This window comes from Diadema antillarum, unplaced genomic scaffold (genome assembly GCF_040938485.1).
Source record: "Diadema antillarum isolate AM-2024a unplaced genomic scaffold, OU_Dant_1.0 seq00003211_RagTag, whole genome shotgun sequence".
In the NCBI taxonomy this organism is placed as follows: Eukaryota; Metazoa; Echinodermata; class Echinoidea; order Diadematoida; family Diadematidae; genus Diadema; species Diadema antillarum.
Genome location: NW_027273796.1, coordinates 75,602 through 96,878, shown reverse-complemented (window position 1 = coordinate 96,878; position 21,277 = coordinate 75,602). Strand labels below are relative to the sequence as shown.

Below are 21,277 nucleotides of genomic sequence, written 5' to 3'. Positions count from 1 at the left end.
CCAATCCGGGCATCACCATAATCAAACATGCAATTTCAGTCATTAAACTCTTCATAGCACTAGTTTAGGGACTATGAGGCTTCAATTCCCCCTTCCCCGAAAGGGGGTTAGGGAGGGGGGAGTTGAAGCCTCCCCCCCCCCCCCCACATGGCCCCGTGCCCTGCATCCCTGGATTTGTCATTAAACTTGAACTACCTAACTGTCATCAGTGCCTTTATAGCACCAACCAAGCTCTATCTTATCTGGTTATAGAATATAAGAAGAATTTTGAAAAAACAAAACAAAGCACGTGGTTCTGGGACTTCAGTTCCCCCTTTTTTCGGGGGGGGGGGGTATGACTAATTTAAACAAATTGAGATCCCATTGTCATAATGGTGCTACCTGCCAATTTTGTTGAAAATCTGTCAAGAATCTTATTAAGAAAATATTAATGGTGGAGGTTCATGCGCAGTTTCGACATGGAGTTTATCGACCATCTTTATACACAGTATCTATAAAGTAAATGTTTTGCACATTTCCCGGCAAAATTGAACTTTTGCACATTTCCCGGTGAGACATTTGCACATTTCCCGACGTTTCACATTTCCCGGCGTTTGCAAATTTCGCGGCAAGACGTTTGCACATTTCCCGGGGTTTGCACATTGCCCGGCTCCACAGGGCCCCAATTAGTGGGAATGGTGCCATTTGTACAAATGTATATTCTATCCTCATGAAAATTTGACGGTACGTTTTGACGAAAAAAAAAAAACACACACCCCAAAACTTGAAAATTTGACTCAAACTTGGTCCCTATAGGGTCCTGAGGGTGGCATCCCCGGATCCACCATGACCAAATTTGAAACTACAGTCACCAATGTACTTGCTCATAGCACTAATTAAGCTCTATCACTTCTGGATCGAAAAAACCCAAGTTTTCAACGATACCTTAATAATTTCGGGGATTAGAGGCCCCATGCACCACGGAGGGGGTGGGGGGGGGGATCATGCCCATTTAAAAGAAATCGAGGTCCTATCACCCTTCCTGCCAAATTTGCTGAAAATCCGTTATGGGGTTTTCAAGAAGGAACTAAACTGTAAGGAGTTTACGCACAATGAACGCCGGACAATGAATGATTGCAATTGATCGCTTGGTCAATTTGTATAATCAAATCGAAAATTGTATAACAAAAAAGGAATCATTCTAAGCATAGATAGTTGTCGTCATTCTTCTATTTATAATAATGTAACATTTCGTTTCGGTTTGTTATATCTAAGGTGGACTAAGTATTGCCACACCCGGGGAGATAAGAGGCTATGAGCTTGCACACCGGCTACATGGCAAGCTACCCTGGAGCAGAGTATTCGAACCTGCCATCGCCATTGCACAGAATGGTTATTATATCGATGCAACGATGGCCAAAGACATTACAAACGAGGAAGGCTATATACGAGCCGACGAGGGGTTGAGGTGTGGAGGATTCGTAATTGTCATTCACTCAAGCACAAACAAACTCTCCATTCATCATTACCATTGGTATATTTCAATTTCATCCATTAAATTTGATATAAATCAATTTTCATGTGTTTCCACGGTGCATATGCACTCTGCAGAAGATGACATTTTATGCCAAACAACCATTTTAGAAGTAATCTGACTCATTGTCATCGAAACGACGCCTACGCGAGGGAAGGGGAATGGCAAATCAGAAGACAAATCTAGGAAAGAATGAGCTCTGTAGATAGAGGTTGGCTGGGTGACATCAGTGACAGCATGTTGCCTGATTATCTAGTGGCTATTGCATGACTGGTGAAATTTATTTTGCAGTGTCTTCCTTTCAGAAAAAATACCACAGTAAAAACATTGGTTAAGGGCTAAAATTTCTTAATGAATGATCAGGGCCCTGCTATTAAGTCCAAAAATCAACATAAATTGAGTTTGAGTTTTCTGCGTTCACAAAGAATATGTTTGATTTCAAGAAAGAAAATCAAACATAAGTGCAATGAATCAAACATGAATTTATGTATTGATATAAGTCAAAAATAAGTGCCTCGAATCATACACAAGGTGCAGGCTAAAATGTCTTTGCGAAAATAAATTTCATCGTTTGCATTGGACAACAAGTAGTAGAAAACAACCGTATCGAATGTGATTCCTTTCAATCTTCAGCAAGTTGTGAAGAGAATTCCATAGAATTTGAATGACGTACTGAGTAGATACCGACAAAAAAAAATATGGCGAAATGAGGGATACCGACTGTATACTACTAGTACTACAGTCTGTACTAAGGTCAAGACAACAGTATCCTAATGGTGGCATATCATTGGCAAAGATGAAAGGGAATATATTGGTCAAATTATCAACTTCTGAGCAATTAATAAATATGCATGAGTTTCATAAGAACTTCCGTATTGACAATGAGAGAGACTGAAGCATCATAAATCAAAGTTATCGTCATTATCTGCTCTCAATTCCAAATGTTGAATTATATGTTGCTATCAAGTTAAATACAGACCAGATTTGTGACCACATATCCTGATTTTGTACCAATGTATTGACTATATATTATAGCAGAACTTTTAGTAATACCACACTAAATTTCAGAGCCACTAATAGTCTACAGTGTCAGTGATGCTTTATCGATCAATGTCAATATTCACTGACTCAGTGTAGTCGACAGCGACAGTGACCATTGGCATTGTCATTGACATCGTTTTGTAAATACTAGGTGTTACAAAAAAAAATCCCACTTTTAATGCTTAATAGCTCGAAAACTATATATCGCATAAAACTGTCATTGATATGAGTAATAGCTGAATAGTGTACAATTTAGTGGGGGGGGGGGGTGATTTGAATATGAAAACTTATATCAGTTTCATGAAATCCATGATTAATTTCAAAGTTAGGTTCCAGATTTTGGTCAAATTTCAACTCTCTGTACAAAACCTGAACTCTACACAGGAACCAATGATGTGTATGTGAGTGTGTACTTACAATGACCCTAAACAATGGACATGGATACCACCTGTTCAGAACTCTGCTCCAAGGCACATGAATGCTTTAATCATTCATGATGGATTGCCCTGGGCACTGCTAGTCTAAATTCCTAGCAAAGGGTGAAATGCATGCACATGAAAGAAAGAAGTAAGCACATGTTTCCATGTGCTTGTATACACCACATTTAAGAATGAATACAGACTAGCTGTGATAGTGGAATTCCTCATGAATAAATAATGAGCATTCAAATCCTGGTCATTGTCCAGGACCATTGTTTGGGTGTCAACTACACACTCCCGTACACACCAATTCACTTCTTGGCAAAGTTAAAGTTTTGTACAGAGTATTGAAAATAGAGCAAAATCTGAAACCTAACTGAAAAATTAATGTTTAATTTAATGAAACTGAATTATGCTGTCGTTTTAAAATTGCCTCCAACAAAATTGTACACTATTCAGCTATTGCTCATATCAATGTCAGTGTTATTTGATATATAGTTTTTGAACTATTAAGGATCAAAAGTGGGAAATGTTTTTTGTAACACCTAGTATTACTGTCAGTACTTTACTGACGACATGAACCTGATATAAATAATTATGACATAAGTATCATCGTTTTGGCAATTTTGGCAGGAAGATTATTCATTTTTACTCCATCGCTTCAATCCAATAGGGCTTACAGGGTCGGCACTGCGATTTTAAAAGTGTGGGGGGGGGGGGGAGGGGGCCCAGTTTATATTTCTGGTGGCACTTTCGGGTTTGCAAAAAGCCAAGCCCCCCCCCCCCCCCCCCCCACCTTGCACCGGCGCTGCCATAAATATACAATGCGACGAATATTAGGGGGCTTCAGATTTGCGACGCGGACGTTTAAGACAACGATTGCATTGGCCGTTCTCCTCTCACCCTGCGTTGTGTTGCAAAGTAGCTGTAGAGGATGCAACCTACTGATGCAACCCTATAAAAAGTAAAATGTCGCCCCCATATGATCACTGCGTCAAGTAGTTCTCTGCGTCGTGAATTGAGCGGGCGTAAAAATGACCCAGAACGCGTAGAGAAAACTCAGAGTGGCTACAAATAGGTCGAGTTTGGTAAGCATTTTTGCGCATGCGCAGAACACTTCCCCCCTCTGAACGTTCGTGTCGCAAAAATCTAAAGCTCCCTATTGAGAGAGTCTCAGATAAGTGCAACAAGAAACTTCCTGGGAATAGGAAGCGCAGCAAGAGCCACACGGGCGCCTGAAATCCAGCCGCCGAATTTGCGAGTGAAAAACTGTACACTGTGGTGAAATATAACTAGGGCCTACTAATATTCACGTACTTGCCGTGTTTCTTTCGTAAGCGGAATCGAAAAATCTGTAAAGGAGTTATATATTTCTATGATCATACTGGTAAAAGATCACAAACTTTAGAATGCTTAATTCTTCTTGGCTATTACAGGGGATTTACGAAGTTGTAGATGATCGTGAAGACAACAGAACGAGCAAGGGAGATCGATAATTATTTACGTTTGATCCTAAGGTTATCTTTGATCAAGGCCCCGTTTCATAAAAATTTGATATGATAGCAACTCTTGCTGGGATGGCAATTGTCATGGTAACGGCAAGAATCCAGCTTCCTGATTGGCTGTTGCTATTGGAAGTTGTCATTCCAGCAAGAGTTGCTATCCTAACACCTTTTATGAAATGGGGCCCTGGAGTTATGTTTGATTTCTACTAAGATTTAATGCAATAGGGCCCAGCATTTCAATATTTTCGCTTACATGTAACGGAAGATATATATTGCGTCATTTTGTATTTTGATGTAAGAATCCGTCATGAGACATCTTAGGTAAGGTGACATTTTTTCCTTCTTTTTTTATACGACGGTAAGCGTGGTGTGTGAAATGATTCAACATTCACAACTTGCGGGAATATTTGTCATCTTTGTATGAGTATCTTGAGTATGGCACCATAAAAACTAATTTTCTGTTTCATACAAAAAGGGATTAAAAAAAAATTACCATCTGCATTTGTGCTCGAACGAAGAGTTATATGCACTATATTCTTTTCTTGGGTCCAGGTATGCTAATTGCCTAAAAACAACGCTTGGATAAAACTAACGGCAAGGACCCCCCCCCCCCCCCCAAGGAGAAAAAAAAAGCTGATGTGACACTCATGAGAATGCCCTCTTCTCGGAAGCCTTTGAGTGAAGTGGCAATAATCTCTCTTATAGCTTTCGGGTTTTTCATACCTAGCTGCATGGCAGCAAATACCTCTAACAGTTACATCATTAAGACTCTGTCGTAATTACTTTATAAGTGCTAAGGTTGCATGATAAAATGAGTGTGATATAAATCCATTCACAGGTCATTGTACGTCACCACAGAAGGTAAATTGAAAGGTGAAGGAGACCTCGTACAAAATCCGCTGCTTGCCCGGACTATGCAGAGACTGGCCGTAGAGGGCCCTGATCTCTTCTATGATGGAGATATTGCTGGAGTGTTGATCAATGAGACCCACGAAATAGGTAGGAGCCGAAGGACGAAAAAAAAATGCCCCATGAATAACAATAATTACAGTCATACCTTAGCTCACAAAGGCACTGCATAAGAATAAGCATTTTAGATGGAAAAGAAAAATAGTTCAATAAACTTTTGTTGATTATTTTCATTAGTCTAGACCTTTTTATTTGCTCATTATATCATTGTGGACTGTGTGCTTTTGCAAATGAGAAAGGACAGAGAGCCACATTACTTTAGCTACCACGACCATTCAACTTCTGAAACATATTGGCACTGTAACAAACGAACAATATTTCACTTATATACAAAGTACGATTTTTTTCTTTGAAAATCCTAGCATTATTAAATGTTTTGCATCATTTCTTTTTCACCGTCAACGACTGGATTATAGGAGAATTGTAACTATGTTTGCATATCTGTAATTACGAGAACATAATGAGCAGCGTAATTTACAACTTCCATAGGTGGTATCTTGACGTTGGAAGACATGTCCATGTACCGGGCCTTAACGAAGGAGCCACTATGTGTCCGCCTACATGACGGGCTCACAGCATACACTGCACCACCGCCTTCCAGTGGTGTGGTTGCACAGATGATTATGAACGTTATGGATGGTAAGAGTATATTTTGCCCATAAGTCATCAATGTCGTGAACTATGTGTATAATCACTGGAGAAAGAAAGCCTAGGCTGTGAAAGAAAATTATGACAAATGTTGCGACTAATATGACACTACCGAGAAAACTATCGAGTGCAGATTTGATGGATACAAGGTGATGGTGTTAATGGTATAAATGGTGTCATTATAAAAATGACATGAAAGCAAAGGAATATAAAAAAAAGTTGCTATAGAGCGTTGTTATAACTTGGTTTTCAAATGCTTGGAGTATGTTTTGATGAGATGATACCATTTTGAAAAAGATTTACAGTAACCTGCTATGTTTCTAGATCTATACAGAGAGGTCGCTTGGCATATGAGAAAAACACTAATTTCCTAATCAGGTGTTTTTCGTCAAATCGAATATGATATAGAGTTTCTTATTCCGAATATTTGTGGCATTATTCCGAAGGTTCGTTAATCCGAAAACTAATCTGTGACGAAGCCGTCAGGGACGGAAAGGGGGGGGGGGGGAGATCACCATTTTTGTCAAGTATATAGTTTATGAAGGTGGAAAGGCGATGATCTGTCATGACCAGGGGCGGAAGCAGGAACCTTTCAAAGGGAATGATCCGTGCCAGCAAGAGTCATTTTTATTTCTGCCTTTCAGTGGCCTCTTATAATAATGGTTTCTGATATGTCATACATGGGTCTCCCTGATGATAGTGATGATGATGATGTTAAAGAGGATCGGGAGGAGGACAAAATATTTCTTGTTTTACATAAACAATTCAATCAAAATTACTTTCCCGATAACTTTGTTTATCGCGTATACTTGTGTGTGTTTATTTAGATGTCTGTGTGCATGTATGTGTGTAAGTGTGTTTGTGTCTGCGTCTTTTCATACAATTTCATTGCGTGATATCCTACCATTTTTTTTTTATCACAACATCGTGTTTGTTTTTTTTTTGTTACTAAAAGAAATTGATTTTCGGATAAACGAACGTATTTCATCTTTCGGATTAACGAACATTCAGAATAACGAAGATTTCCTGGGTATATAGTGATATTTGCACAATGAAACATTGAAATTTAAGAAGTACCAGCTGCAAGCTCCACTTGTCACACCAAAATGTATATATGGCTGTTGATGCCCTGTCAAGAAGGCATTCTCATCATGTCCTGATGGATGCTACAAGCTGTTTATATTAATAAGAATTATATATTTCCCTTGTTAAGTAATAAAGACGTGTAAGAATGGCAGGTATATGGGCTGTATGCTGATGGACACTGGCAATTAGCTAATAGCATTTTATGCATCTTATCAAACCCAAGCCTGGTTAAAAACAACGGCTAGTTACAGTCCTCCGCGGAGGAAACGAAAAAGAAGTAACAGCAACTGCTTCTATTTTCGTCACTTCCGGATTTTCCGTTTCTTTTGACAATGCTTAGGATTTTTTAAAAGGGGGGGGGGGGGGTAATTGGTGCCACACTCAGTATGTTATAATGTTTAGAGTCCTCTCAATAACCCGTTTTGAAACAGGCTGGAAATACGTTTCTTGTTTTTTTTTTTATATGGAATTTCCATCTTAACCATTTCTGTTCATTTGGTACAATGATTACAACGGTAATCTAACAAATGTATGCACCACATGTTCTGGATTACAGAATGTGCCATGTGATTTATAGTATTCCTTGATAGTTGCAAGTGTGACATATACCTTACGGTATCAAATTTGTATTGCACCTAGCATGCGTCAGGTCTAGCGCAGATAAAAAACAAACTAAAGAAAGTGACATCACCACCCTAATTGGTATATAGCTTATCACGCAAGTCACGCCAAAGAAATGGTGATTGCAATAAACACATGTTTTAGAGCTAAATGTTTTTTCCTCAATCCTACATATCAATGGTCTTTTTTTTTTAAAGCCAACTAAATAGGTCTACTGGAAAATGAATCTCGAGAACCAGTTAGAAATGGTTAACTGAAGAAGGTTTTAGTTGAAAAAAGTGTCACACGAGCCTGTGTGGATTGTCTGGTGGTTGTTGGTGTTTTTTTACGCGTTTCCTAGCAATTTGCAAGTTCACAGCTTTATAGCAACGGATAAACAAAACACAGATGAGAATTGGATCGCCATTTGAAAAGAGAAGTCAACTGTCAATAACCCTTGACTTGTTTGTATCAATTCAATTAGAGTATGGCTATACGGCATCGGACATATCTACTTCTGAGGACGAGACATTATTGTACCACCGCTTCATTGAAGCGACCAAGTTTGCTTTTGCGAAGAGAGCAAAGCTCGGCGATGAGAAATACGTCCCTATCCAAAACGTAGGTATTCTTTCGACAATGTCGCCTTTCACTTATGTTGCAAAGCTGTAGCAAAACTGTATATGCCCTAGGCGAGTGTCATAGATTAATTCATAAGTTGAAAACATAGTGCAGTGAGTTCAACATGTATGTAGAGACATCTACAATCCAATTGGACCTTCCACATTAGAGTATAAAGAACTAGATATATCGCTACGGCGACTGATATGCCTCCGCCATAATGCATGGTTCTCCTAATAGGTCTATAGTACAATGTCTTGACAATGTGTGATGACAGTTTCACACAATTGGCAAATATTAAAATGACAGGTTTGACACAAATGTGCTGAATGTTCACTTTCCTAGAACTAGGTTCAATTGGATGAATGATTAAGATGTCAGAGTGCAGGTATTTGGGGAACTGATGATTTTTACTTGACTTTTGACCCTTTTATAAGTTTATGCATTGAGTGATTTTCAAGGTATTGAGAAAAAGTATAATTTCAGTATCAAATGGGAAAATAGCATTATCTAAACCTGGCCTTTGACCTTTGACCTCACAGTTCCAAAGAGAATCACTGTTAGGTTGAACATGCATAAATACAGTATGTAAGTTTCATGATGATACCTTGAGTTACTTTTGAGATATGGAGGAAAAAGTGCAATTCAGCACTTTCACTTGACCTTTGACCTTTTGGCAAGAAACTTCCCACAGAATATATATTGGGTAATACATGTATACATCAAGTAAAAAAGAAAAACAACCTTCAGGCATTGCATAAATATAAGGAAAGTAGTGGTATTTTGAGGAGTTGACCTTGAACTTTGACCCCCTGACCTTTGAACCATGACCCCCAACTTCCCTAGATAATCACTGCCCATTGGAACAAGCATATATACTAAGTTCCATGAAGATATCTTGAACCATTTGCGAGATATGGAGAAAAACATGAATTTTCAACATTTTTTTCACAAAATAACCTGTGACCTTTGACCTTTGACCCCGTGACCCTAAAATCCAAACAAAGTATTATCCCCCCAGGATATACCCTCATACCAAGTTTGATGTAAAACCACCACACGGTTCTTGAGATATCGACAAAAACAAAACGGGACGGACGTACGTACGGACGGACGGACGACCCGAAAACATAATGCCTCCGGCCACTTCGTTGGCGGAGGCATAAAAAGGCAACAACTGCAAGAAGGTGCCTTGAGATACCCACATAAATTCACATTTCTTGACTTTCTCATGAATTTTTCAGACTGTAATGTTCTACAAAAATGTAAATTCCGTCGATTCTTGCATGCAGCTTATATCTAACATGACGTCAGAAGGTCTTGCGTCCCTCATACGTCAAACGATCGATGACAACGTGGTGACGTATGCCAATGTACAGCAATATGACGCACCTTATGTGAATGCATTTGATGAAGGAACGTCGCATCTCTCTGTGGTTTCGTCAAACGGAGATGCTGTAGCAATGACTAGTACCATCAATAATGGGTAAGAAAATGCCGCAGAATTTGCCAGCTTATAAAATGTGACTGCCGATCTTGATAATGGGATTACGAAAGGATAGAGAAGACATCATTCATATTTCGTCAAAACTATTTTCTGCTCATGAAATTATCTTATGAGCATTTATGGACTTTTGTATGCTAGACTCGCAGTGAAAGATGAAATACAAACATTCATGGACATAATATTAAAGCATTTGAGCCAAAGAATATTATCTATCATCAGTAATGAGAAACAAGTATATAGGCACACAACACAGGGGTCAAAGAGTGGTTGACAAAGAGACTCTGAGACAGTTACTATGCATTCATGTCTCTTTTACATACTGTTGTCGATAGCAAGACCGAACGCCTGTTCCAGCAAACAATTTCATCACAATCTTTTTTCATACGGCATAAATCTCGTGTTCTCTCTAAGCAATGATATTATTGCAACAGCTGTTAGCTTAATCAGACTTTAACTCTGAATTCCAAACGGCAGAGTAAGATTTACTCTTTCTCGCCGAGTGGTGTCTTCTCTTATACTACAAGGTCTAAATACATTTTTCTAACTCTCTCACAGCGCACAATGTTCTGGAAAGCCTGAACGACATAAAGAACCATAGAAGAGACAAATTTGGGTAAAAGAATTTGACATACCATTATTTTCAGATGCATCTTTAAAAAGAAAACTCAAAGAGTATGGGAAAGAAGCAAACCATTACTCAATACCGCACATGTCATATATAGAGTTTCTTCAGATGCGACACTAGATGGATTAAAAGTCTATCAAGTCTTGGCAGACATTTGTGTAGTAATGAAACATATGGTTTCAGGTTTTTACTTATCCGTTCACCCACTCATTTATATACCAAAATAAAAAGCCCCCTTTTCTGTAAGTGATAGATGAAAATACGTATTACACCAGCGACAAAATCAATGTACATTGTACTCCTCCTTTATACTTTAAAGACTGGATGAAAATGAAATCATTAAGACTGAATGCCGGATTATAGATACTGGTGAAATAAAGCACTCTGCAAAAGAAAATGAAGGTCATCCCTACCACTGAGAAAATTTTAACATCTGCATTTGATGATATAGTGATCAAAATAGTAAGAGTCCCTACTTTACTTGGTTTACTGATTTAAAGTGTTGTAATAGTGGACCGGATTCAATGATGAACAGAGGACATAGTTGTTTAACGATAAAATGAACAACTTTAATCCACTATCACAAACTAGCGTCATGTAATGACTGCTGCTCTGACCGTATCACTGAAATATAGAATACATGGAATATGCGTACACTTGTGATAAATGTAGTGCGCTCATATAACACAACATCCCCCTCCTTCTGAAAAGATACAATGACGAATATTTTAAAATCATTTCTCGTACGTATGGAAGCGGTGTTCACATTGATCTTCCAAGTATTATGAATGTGAATCTCTGACACAGAATGCTGAAAAATGTAAGAAGTTTGTTTGAGATTTGCATATATGTTGAATTTTAATCAGGCAGGCATATGAAATCTATTCTACCTGAAACAGCTGGTCTCACAAATGCAATGTATCAGAAACTCTTTTTTTATCAGTATAAGTTTTACATTTCTCATATATACTAAACAAATCTCGACATATCTGGTATCGAAAGATAAGACGAATAAAACGATAACGTTATTCAAACTTGTCACAAAATGCATGCAGTTTAACACCAGCATATTTACAAATAATTTCACGTATATCTTCGTGATATCTTTGATAATATGAGACAGAAATAATCATATTCATACGGAATGTACATATGTATATATAATAAAAACATAATGATTTAGCATTTGAATTTGTACTGAGATTATCATCAAGGAAATGATTTATATATGCTTGTATGTTTGTTGGTTTTTAACATCCATTTGAGATTAACTTTTGTATGTGAAATTAGTGAACAGCTACATCATATTTTCAATGCATAAATGTGATTAACAGTTATACATACATACATATATATATATATATATATATATATAGCATGCAACAAACATTTTGATAAATGTAGCATATGTCGTAGTTGTTATGGTTCCTGACTTAAATTTCAAATATTGTCTTGTGAAATAAAATGATGTGTATCGCTTGGTTACACAAATGTGCTGTAAATAAATCAACACTAAACGTAATGAATGAACATATTATTTACACTGACAATGCTGTTAGTTTATCTTCCAGCATTACATTACTCTTGGTACCGCGATGGGGGTCTGACTTCACGTCCATATCGCGTTATGTGCCGGGTAGTGACTGACTTCCTATCAGATTGTCTTTGTCTTCTGTCTGGATGTTGTCTCCTTTCCTCACTCCTGCCGTCGTCTTCGAAGTGAACCCGTTTTGGAACTATTGGCTTCGTTCCGGTTGGCATCTCTCTCAGGTGAGATCTATTTCTCCTCAAGATGCTACCGTTGGGAGTTGCTACTTCGTATGATCTTGGTTCCTGACGTACTTTGCTCACTTCGGCAGGAAGCCAAGTGTTGTCTTTGGGATTCAGAACTCTCACTTTCTGTCCGACGTACAGAGGTGGTAAATCTCTACCTCCCTGCAAGTCGTGATCGTGTTTCATGTTCTCCTGTCTCTGAAACAACAAATCAGGCGCAGACGATTGTCTGGTCAAGTGGTGACTTGGAAGTGTTGTCCTGATTAGTCTTCCAAAGAGTAATTCAGCAGGTGATGGTAGGTTGGAGTCGATTGGTGTGGCACGAAAATGTAGTAGTGTTGTCTGGATGTCTTGTGTTCAGCGTTCAGCGACCATGCGTTCAGCGAGTCCGTTGGATCTTGGATATCGCGGAGACGATGTAATGTGATCAATTGACCATTTCTCTTGGAATGGTCTTCCAACGAATTGTGGACCATTGTCTGATATCAGAGTTGCTGGTGGTCCGAAAAGACTGAAGATACCACTCAGTATGTTTGCGACTGCCGCACTGGATGTATCCTTCAACTTGTGAACGATTGGATACTTTGAATGGTAGTCGGTCACCAACAGGTATTCTTCCTTGTTGAAAGTAAACAAGTCAGTTCCAAGCTTCGTCCGCGGCGAAGTTGGTATGTCGTGAGGTTGCAAGGGTTCTCTTTGTTGCTTGACCTGATTTTCTTGGCAGGCGTAGCAATTCTTTGAGATTTGCTCAATGTCTTTATTGATGTTCAGCCAATACACGGTTTCCCTTGCTAGTCTGCGGGTACGTTCAATACCTTGATGACCCTGATGAAGTTGATTCAGGATGTCTTGTCTGAGGTCTGTGGGAATGATGACTTGATTGCCTTTGAAAAGTACACCATCTGATACTCCGATTTCATCGCGGTATGGCCAAAATGTTCTAACCTCTCTAGGTACTTTCTTGATTGTGTCTGGCCAACCATTCGTGGCGATTTGCCACAGAGCTCGCAAGGTAGGATCTCTCGACGTCTCTTGTTGCAGCTCATTTCTCTTCTCTTGTCCAAAGAAGATAAGGTCAATCTGTGATAAGTCGATTTCCTCACAGATCTCTTCCACATTGACATCAAGGGGAACGTCTTGATTCTTGCCTGGATTAGGCATTCTGCTCAAAGCATCTGATATGATCATCGATTTGCCTGGCTTGTACTTGACATCATAGTAATAGGATCATAGTACTGCAAACAAGATTCTGCAGAGATCGCTTTCTTGAGTTCGTTGAAGGCATGTTGATGATCGTCTTGCCATGTGAATGGCACATCTCGCTTCAGTAGTTCACGTAATGGTGATGCCTTTTCAGAGAAGTTGGCGATGTGTGGAGCGAGATAGTTAAGAAGACCAAGGCACTTCTGTAGATCTTCTTTGTCTTGAGGTGTTGGCATGGTATGAATGTCTTCAATCTTCTGTGGATCAGGGCGGATGCCATCTCTGGTATATACAGAGCCGAAGAAGTTGATACTGTCAGTTTTGATGATACACTTCTTACTGTTGAAGACAAGTCCTTCTCTTTGGGCAACTTCCATCAGTCTGTGGAGGTTTTTGTCATGCTCTGCCTCGGTACGTCCAACAACTGCAATATCATCAGCGATACCGATGCATCCATCTACTTGACCAACGATACGGTCCATGTGTTGCTGGAATAAGTCTTGGCTGACAGAAAGTCCGAAAGGTAGGCGTGTGTAGCAGTATCTGCCAAATGGAGTACGAAAAGTTGTCAACTCCTGGGATTCTTGGATAGGTGAACAGACCAATATCCGGATTTCGCGTCGAGCTTAGAGAAATACTTTGCTCCGGAGAAAGCTGGGTTTACCTCTTCAAGAGTTGGAATCTTGTGGGAACATCGTTTGAGATTCTGGTTTAATCTGCTGGGATCTAGGCATACTCTCAAGGATCCATCTTTCTTGAGAACTGTAGTAATCGAACTACACCAGTCGGTGTGATGGTCGATTTGTCTGATGATGCCTTGCTTCTCCATTGAGTCAAGCTCAGACTTCAATTTGTCTTTGATGTGGACGCTGCACTTTCTTGGAGCATCAATGGTGGGAACAGCTCCTTCTTTGACATGTAGTGTTGCTTCTCCACGAAAGTTACCAATACGATCAAACTGTTCCGGATAGAGCACTTGCAGGTCCTTGACAGATTTCAACGGAGACGGTCTGTTAGTTGGACTACGACTCTGAGGGTGCATCTCATGGATTGTTACCACGTGTGACTCACTGCACATAGGTAGTCCAATTATCACTGATCCTGAGACATCGACCACGTAGAAAAGTTGATCTCTCCACTCGGAGTCTTTGTACTTGCACGTGATCTGAAGGGTGCCCAAACAATGTATCGGGGAACCGTTGTATGCGGTAAGACGTGCTGAAGTCGGGTGTACAACTGCTTGCCACCTGCTTCCATACATGGCCTTGATTGTCCGTAGAGGGAGAGTATTTCCACTCGCTCCGGTGTCGACCTTTGCATGTAAGATGTGTTGTCCACGATTGCTGGGACAGATAATTCCAATCTTCACAAATGCTTCTTTCTGATGCACAGAATCGATAGATACGTCTCTGTCATTTCCCAGTACGATAGTATTAAATCCCTCAAAACCTTCCTGGGTTTCCCCTTCTGGCTCTTTGGAGAACTCGGCTACCTTTTGTTTGGTTGGCTGCCTGGTGGGTGTCTTCTGTCTTCGTGGTGAAAAACTGCGGTTACCACCTTGGCGTCCTCTGCTTGGACTTCGTCCTCGAAGCACTTTTCTGTGTTTTGTCTTTCTGCAGCATTTAGCCCAGTGTCCTTTGGAACCACATGCTTTGCAAATGTCTCTGTAGGCTGGACACTTGCGTGGTGGATGATTCAAATCACAGTTACCACACTTCTTGCGTCTATCTTGGTTATGTGATAGAGCATCTACGTTGCTTGTAGAGGAGTCGATCGAATGAAGACACTGTTTGCCTACGGCTATGCCTTCGTATTTCCTGCCTTCATCAAGGAGGTTTGCTATCTTGTAGCCTTTGGGTTGGTCTAGAAGATCTTTCTGGAACGCCTCGATAGGTGTAGACGCAATGACTATAGCTCTGTCACGCGTTCTGAGAGCTCATTTTCGGTAAAGTCACTTTCTTTGGCTTTACTCCGGCATCTATTTACAAATTCGTCGATAGTTTCATTTGCGTGTTGACGATATCGCATCAGTTCCAGTCTGTGGATGCGAAAATTCAGCTTGACTTTCAGCTGACCTTCAAGGGTAGACCACAACATTGCAGGTTCTTCTTGATCCTCATTGGATAGACCGGATGCGTTAATTCTACGCAAACCTTCATTTCCTACTGCAATTTTGATTTTGATTGCTTGCTTCTTTGGGTCTTGGACATCGTTGTCTTGGAAACATAACTCCATGCGTTGTTTGAATAACTTGAATTCTTCCGGCACATCAGCACTATTCCAATAAATTTCTGGATACTCAGCACAAGTCACTCATGATGAATTTCCCTAAGAAAACTTTAGTTCCGTGCTGATTTGGCATAAATCCGTGTCGGCACCGCTGCCACCATGTTAGTGGACCGGAGTCAATGATGAACAGAGGACATAGTTGTTTAACGATAAAATGAACAACTTTAATCCACTATCACAAACTAGCGTCATGTAATGACTGCTGCTCTGACCATATCACTCAAATATAGAATACATGGAATATGCGTACACTTGTGATAAATGTAGTGCGCTCATATAACACAACACAAAGATTATGTAGATAGGGACGGACGACTGTTACAAGATCTTTACCAATGAAATCGCAAGTGACAGAACACACTTCGCGGTATGGATGTTCGCGTACTCGCGGCTTTCACTCGTGAAGTTGTTGCATGCAACTATTTACATCGTTTTATACTCGTCTAATGTCTCTTAAAAGTGACATAATTTCTACATGTAGGACGGATAGAGTGATTCTGGCAGGAGTAGTGACTCTCTCATGCGCGTGCCTGGGACTCCACTGTGAAGCAGCACTTTGTTGCTTGAGAAGAGAAACAAATCTTACCAAATGTCTGTTAGTTAGAGGTAAAGATTAAAGCGGCATTAAGAATAAAAAAAAGTCCTAAAATCCTGTGCATTGACATTTTGTTAAGACTTACAGAAAATTGAAGACCTGAATATAAAAACGACCCAAGTCCAATTTTTGGCCAAATTCAGTTTGATATGGGAAATTGTAGCTGATGCATGGACTCATCTTGGTAGAAATGATAAACCCTAATTACCCCCGGAAGTGCCTGAAATGAACGAGTGAAATCTCATATGAATGTAAGAATGACTTAAGTCCAAGGGTGGTATTCTGAGGTCGTAATTAAGTCTGTAATTAACTTCGTAATTAAGTCGAGAAATTAATAGGCCCTTAATCATGGGCAAATTCGGTATTCTGAGGACGTAATTAAGGTATGATTAAGTCCCCTATAATCATCTTAGGTTCCTCCCATCTAATTGTTATTCCATTCAATCAGACGCGTTGTTAGAAGCCAAAATGATGATTATTTAATTCAATTCAATTCAATAATGGTTTTATTTCGATCGCATTGCAGTCAGAGACTGAATTGCACGATGTTACAAAAGTATAACACATACACAATATAGATAAAATAATGATAAAATTACAAGGAGCATTTCCATTATGAACACATCATATTATATTCAGTCGGATATGGACTCGAGAGGAAGTGAGGAAGGGAAGAAAGAGAGACAGACTGATAGGGATTATGGAGGCAGAAATGAGGGTGGGAGAAAAAGAGAAAGCGGGAGTCCGCGTAAGAAAAAAAAACATAAACATCATCAGTTAAGATACATAAGTTCAATCATTTGTATGCAACTGTTCATTACTTCAAAATGCTGGAGCATTAAAAATAAATTAACAATTCCATAAAATGAATCATATCATAATAAAGATATAAACAGTCCGCGGAAGAAAAAATAGAATTGATGAAATTATCAAGTGTACAAAGACTAGAACAATTAACAGAATTACAAATATACATATTTTCATAAAATAAATCAAATTCCTCTATAAAATTTACACTCTTTCATATCAAATAAGATATTTCGCATTATCTCGAAATCATCGTAAAAAAAACCAAAAAACAAAAAACAAAAAACACACACATTGGAACCCATAAGCCCAATCGAAACGCGCGCAAATATGCCCTCAATGCGCGCTCCTCCACACCCCCCCTGTAAAACAACCCGAGAGCTCCGTGCGCACACTCCGGTCTTTGACTACAATAGTGGGGCAGATATGTAGCAAAAATTGGTCGAGATGCTCACATCCGGCGGAAAGTATGAAATTTTGCATATAGGGGTATTTTGGGGCGCTGATTTCAAAAATTGCCGGATCCAAGAGATCTGACCACGGGGTCGACCGCCATTTTGAATTCCAATATGGCCGCCATCAGAAACAAATTTAAAGATCCCTATCTTCAGTTCTAAATGACCTGTGGCACCAAAATTTGGTACACAAGAGCGTTTTGACATGTTGAATTTGAGGACAGATTAATTTGAAGTGTCTGACGAAAACCTACGCACGCGAAGAGCTCACATAAAATTACAACATTCCTGGAAGATCGCCTGTATTTTTTCTTTCTCTGAATTCTCCGGATATCATGACAAGAAGATTCAACCGCTTCTCGGTTACCGAAGACGGTAAGCGTCGTTGTGGCCGAGAAAAAACGCTGTAATGCATGATATCGGAGTAGTTAATGACACTCTTTGGTATCATTAAGTTTTCCATTAATTTCCATACTTGATTACACGCTCAGAATACCGATTTGTAATTAAAGCCCAAACAAAGTTCTGGTACGCCTGCAAAAGTTGTCAAATTTCGCTCCCAAATGTGAACGTATGCCTAGGAAATGTGCGGAATAACGCTGTAATAACAAGATATTCGATGGGTAACGACGAAAATGCGAAATATTAACCAAAAAGGTTCAGTCTCAGAACTTACCCGAACGGGGTCAGGCTAAAATCGGACTCGGGGATAACTCGGCCTCACTTTGACGGCGGGATGAGTTGTGTTGCCATTGGTTGTCCCTCTGGATTGTACAGTGTTGTACTATGGGAGCGGCCTGTATAAACTACATTCAGCGTGTTTCTACAGAGAATCCGATAGACCTAGAATTTGCAAGCGCGTAATCAAACAGTGCGCTAACGCAGAACCGGGTTGTTTCTACAGAAAGCGCATAATCGGATTGAATCCGATTCTCCACCTGAATGCAGGTGTGACCGGATGTCTGGAAAGTTGCTGGTGCATTGTGGGCCTGGGTCGAGCATCTACTGATGATGCGGATGCGATCACCGATTGAACAAAACTGAGCACAGGGCCTGCCCTGGGCCGGCCCGGCCTAGTGTGGGTACAAGTTACAACCGGCTGCTGGACGAATTTGTTTTCATCTAACTTAACGTTAAGGCTCCTACTCTAACGTTAGCTCCAACGTTTATGGCCCATTCTCAGTAAAAGCGTTCAAATACGGAATTTTGGTGTCGCCGACATTCCGTGACAGTTTGCGGTTCCCTGAAACCTATTAGATACTATTTAAATGTTTATAATATATCATGAGGACTTTATTTGTTAAAAATAAACACAATCAAATGCGGTTGTCTGCCTTTTTGTATAAAATTTTGCTGTTAAACTTCGTTAAGACCCCCAAAACGCAGTGTCGCCGGCTATTTTAGAATTATGTTTTTTTGCTCCTCTCTGTCCACAAACACACTTTCCAAATATCATTTTCATGGACGATGAGCATATCATATGTGCTAATCACAATACTCGAAAAGTTCCAAAATTTTTGACTTCTTTTTCATAGCCTTTTGAAACCTGTCGCCAAGTTCACCGCCAGATACGTTACCAGTTTCTTTAGTATTACAGCATTGCGAAAATAACAAGACTATGCAATGACCCTGTATATATGAAACCCTGAGGATATACTTCATACATTGCAAGTACTTAGATTTTTTGTGCAACAGCTTTTTATTGAGAATACGGTACAATGTTTGAAATATCGGTTTTCTACATTTTTATTTGGACAGATACGTTACATACATTTCACGCCACCCACTGCGACAGATATTGCAATGTCAGACAAATTGCATATCATACATTACTCCTCGGAATAACGCATCGATTCAACATTAAAGTTTAGTATAAGTGAGAAATATTTGGTAGATATCGCTGTCATAATAACATGATCGACCACATACGTTACCACAGATACGTTACCACAGATACGTGACCGAATTTTGCTCATTGGTCTTGTGCTTTCAGGGGATCAAATCTGGTCAAAATTCATCCCTACACATTACATGCTTCGTTTTGTTGGACCTCAGGATTATATTCTTATACCAAAAGGACAGAGAGGTGAAAAAGAGCAACACTTCCACATGATTTTTCTTTCTGCGTCAGTGTCTCACAACTTAATGCCAAGTTTTTCGACAGATACGTTACCACATAATCAAAATGCTGAAAAAATTGAAAATGTTTTGACAAACAAATCGTTGTGTGCTCACAAACTCCAAAGTTCTATTCTATAAAACCCAGCCACTTTCATATTCTATGCAACAACTTTGAACGTTTATTTTACAAGACGAAGCTATGATTCAGCATATCAGTTTTTGGCTTTTCAGATTTAGCAGATACGTTACGTATAATTCAGGGCACCCACGGTGTCAAATAATGTTATGTAAAACAAAGTGTTCATAAAACAATTCTGCAGAGAATGACGCTTCCATAAAAAATTAAAGTTATGTTCAAATGAAGAATATTCAGTAGAAATTGCTCTGTAGCTTCACCGACAGATTCATTTACGGTACGCCAGATACGTTACCAAACTTTGAAAGAGTAAAAAGTAGTTTATGAAAAGCTTCCGAGAAAAGTTTCAGTGTTCTGTTGCATATTTCTTCTAGTGTTTTTCAACATATGAAGAACTACTCAAGATTCATTGATAAGTTGAAAAATTATTTATTCATATTCATTAAAAGGGGTGAGCCAAATACGTTACCATAGGTCAAACAACTTTTTAGTATATCAAGTTCATAGAGACGGCTTGTGCCGAAAGGGTGGGTTGGGTGGTGGCGCGTCGCGTTAATGGGAACACCACCCTTCGTCCACAGCCCCCCCCCCCCGGTTTTGCCGAAAGGGTGCGTTGGGAGCGTTGGGTCGCGTCGCGTTGACTGGAACCCCACCCTTCGTCCAAAGCCCCCCCCCCCCCCCGGTTTTGCCGAAAGGGTGCGTTGGTACTTTTTCTCATGTAATATCAAAAGACGAGTTTTGAATTTATATTTAACCTTCAAAAAACCATTTCAAAGAGGCTATCGTCCGGATCGGTTTACACTCTATTACAACTTGGTCTACTGCCAGTTGGTCTAATAGACTGTTTAATATCAGTTGGTCTATACCAGTTGGTCTAGTCATCATTTCGTCCAATTACTGTTTGGTCGAATTGGTTAAATATTGGTTAAATATCAAAACTCATCTTTTAACCCTATAAAGCCCAAGGGGGGGGGGCACATTGTGCCCCCTACCAGATTTTCATTCGCCACTCCTTCGCCCTTAATCCAGTTTTAACCAAATTTGGTGACTTTTCCAAAAATCTTATTCCGAACATTTTGATATATAATTTAGCTATATTTGATATTGCTGGTTGCCATGGCAACAATAAAACTGACAACCATGTCAGTCAGATTTTGCATATTTTTCTGTTCCAATTCCAATTAACCATATTATAATGTATAAAATGGGCGTTTCTTGGCTGAAATTTGCTGAAGGAGCAAAATGTGAAGTAATTATGGCCCTGAAATGTTTTTCCTATTATTTCCTTTGTTTTTCTGTGACAATGCCATAAAACAGTAGCTATAATAGAGATACTTGAAAATAACAGTATTTTCCAAAGATTG

At 39.5% G+C, this 21,277-nt stretch overlaps 1 protein-coding gene across 1 annotated transcript in view; it reads left to right on the top strand.

Annotated features, from left to right (window-relative positions):
• LOC139715249 (glutathione hydrolase 1 proenzyme-like) overlaps window positions 1-21,277 on the top strand; it is a 119,223-nt gene that overhangs the window by 39,677 nt on the left and 58,269 nt on the right. The window contains exons 5-9 of the mRNA XM_071626833.1: window positions 1,255-1,447; window positions 5,317-5,477; window positions 5,937-6,086; window positions 8,266-8,402; window positions 9,695-9,888. Coding sequence (XP_071482934.1) covers window positions 1,255-1,447; window positions 5,317-5,477; window positions 5,937-6,086; window positions 8,266-8,402; window positions 9,695-9,888 — 835 coding nt within the window. The remainder of the gene's footprint in view (window positions 1-1,254; window positions 1,448-5,316; window positions 5,478-5,936; window positions 6,087-8,265; window positions 8,403-9,694; window positions 9,889-21,277) is intronic.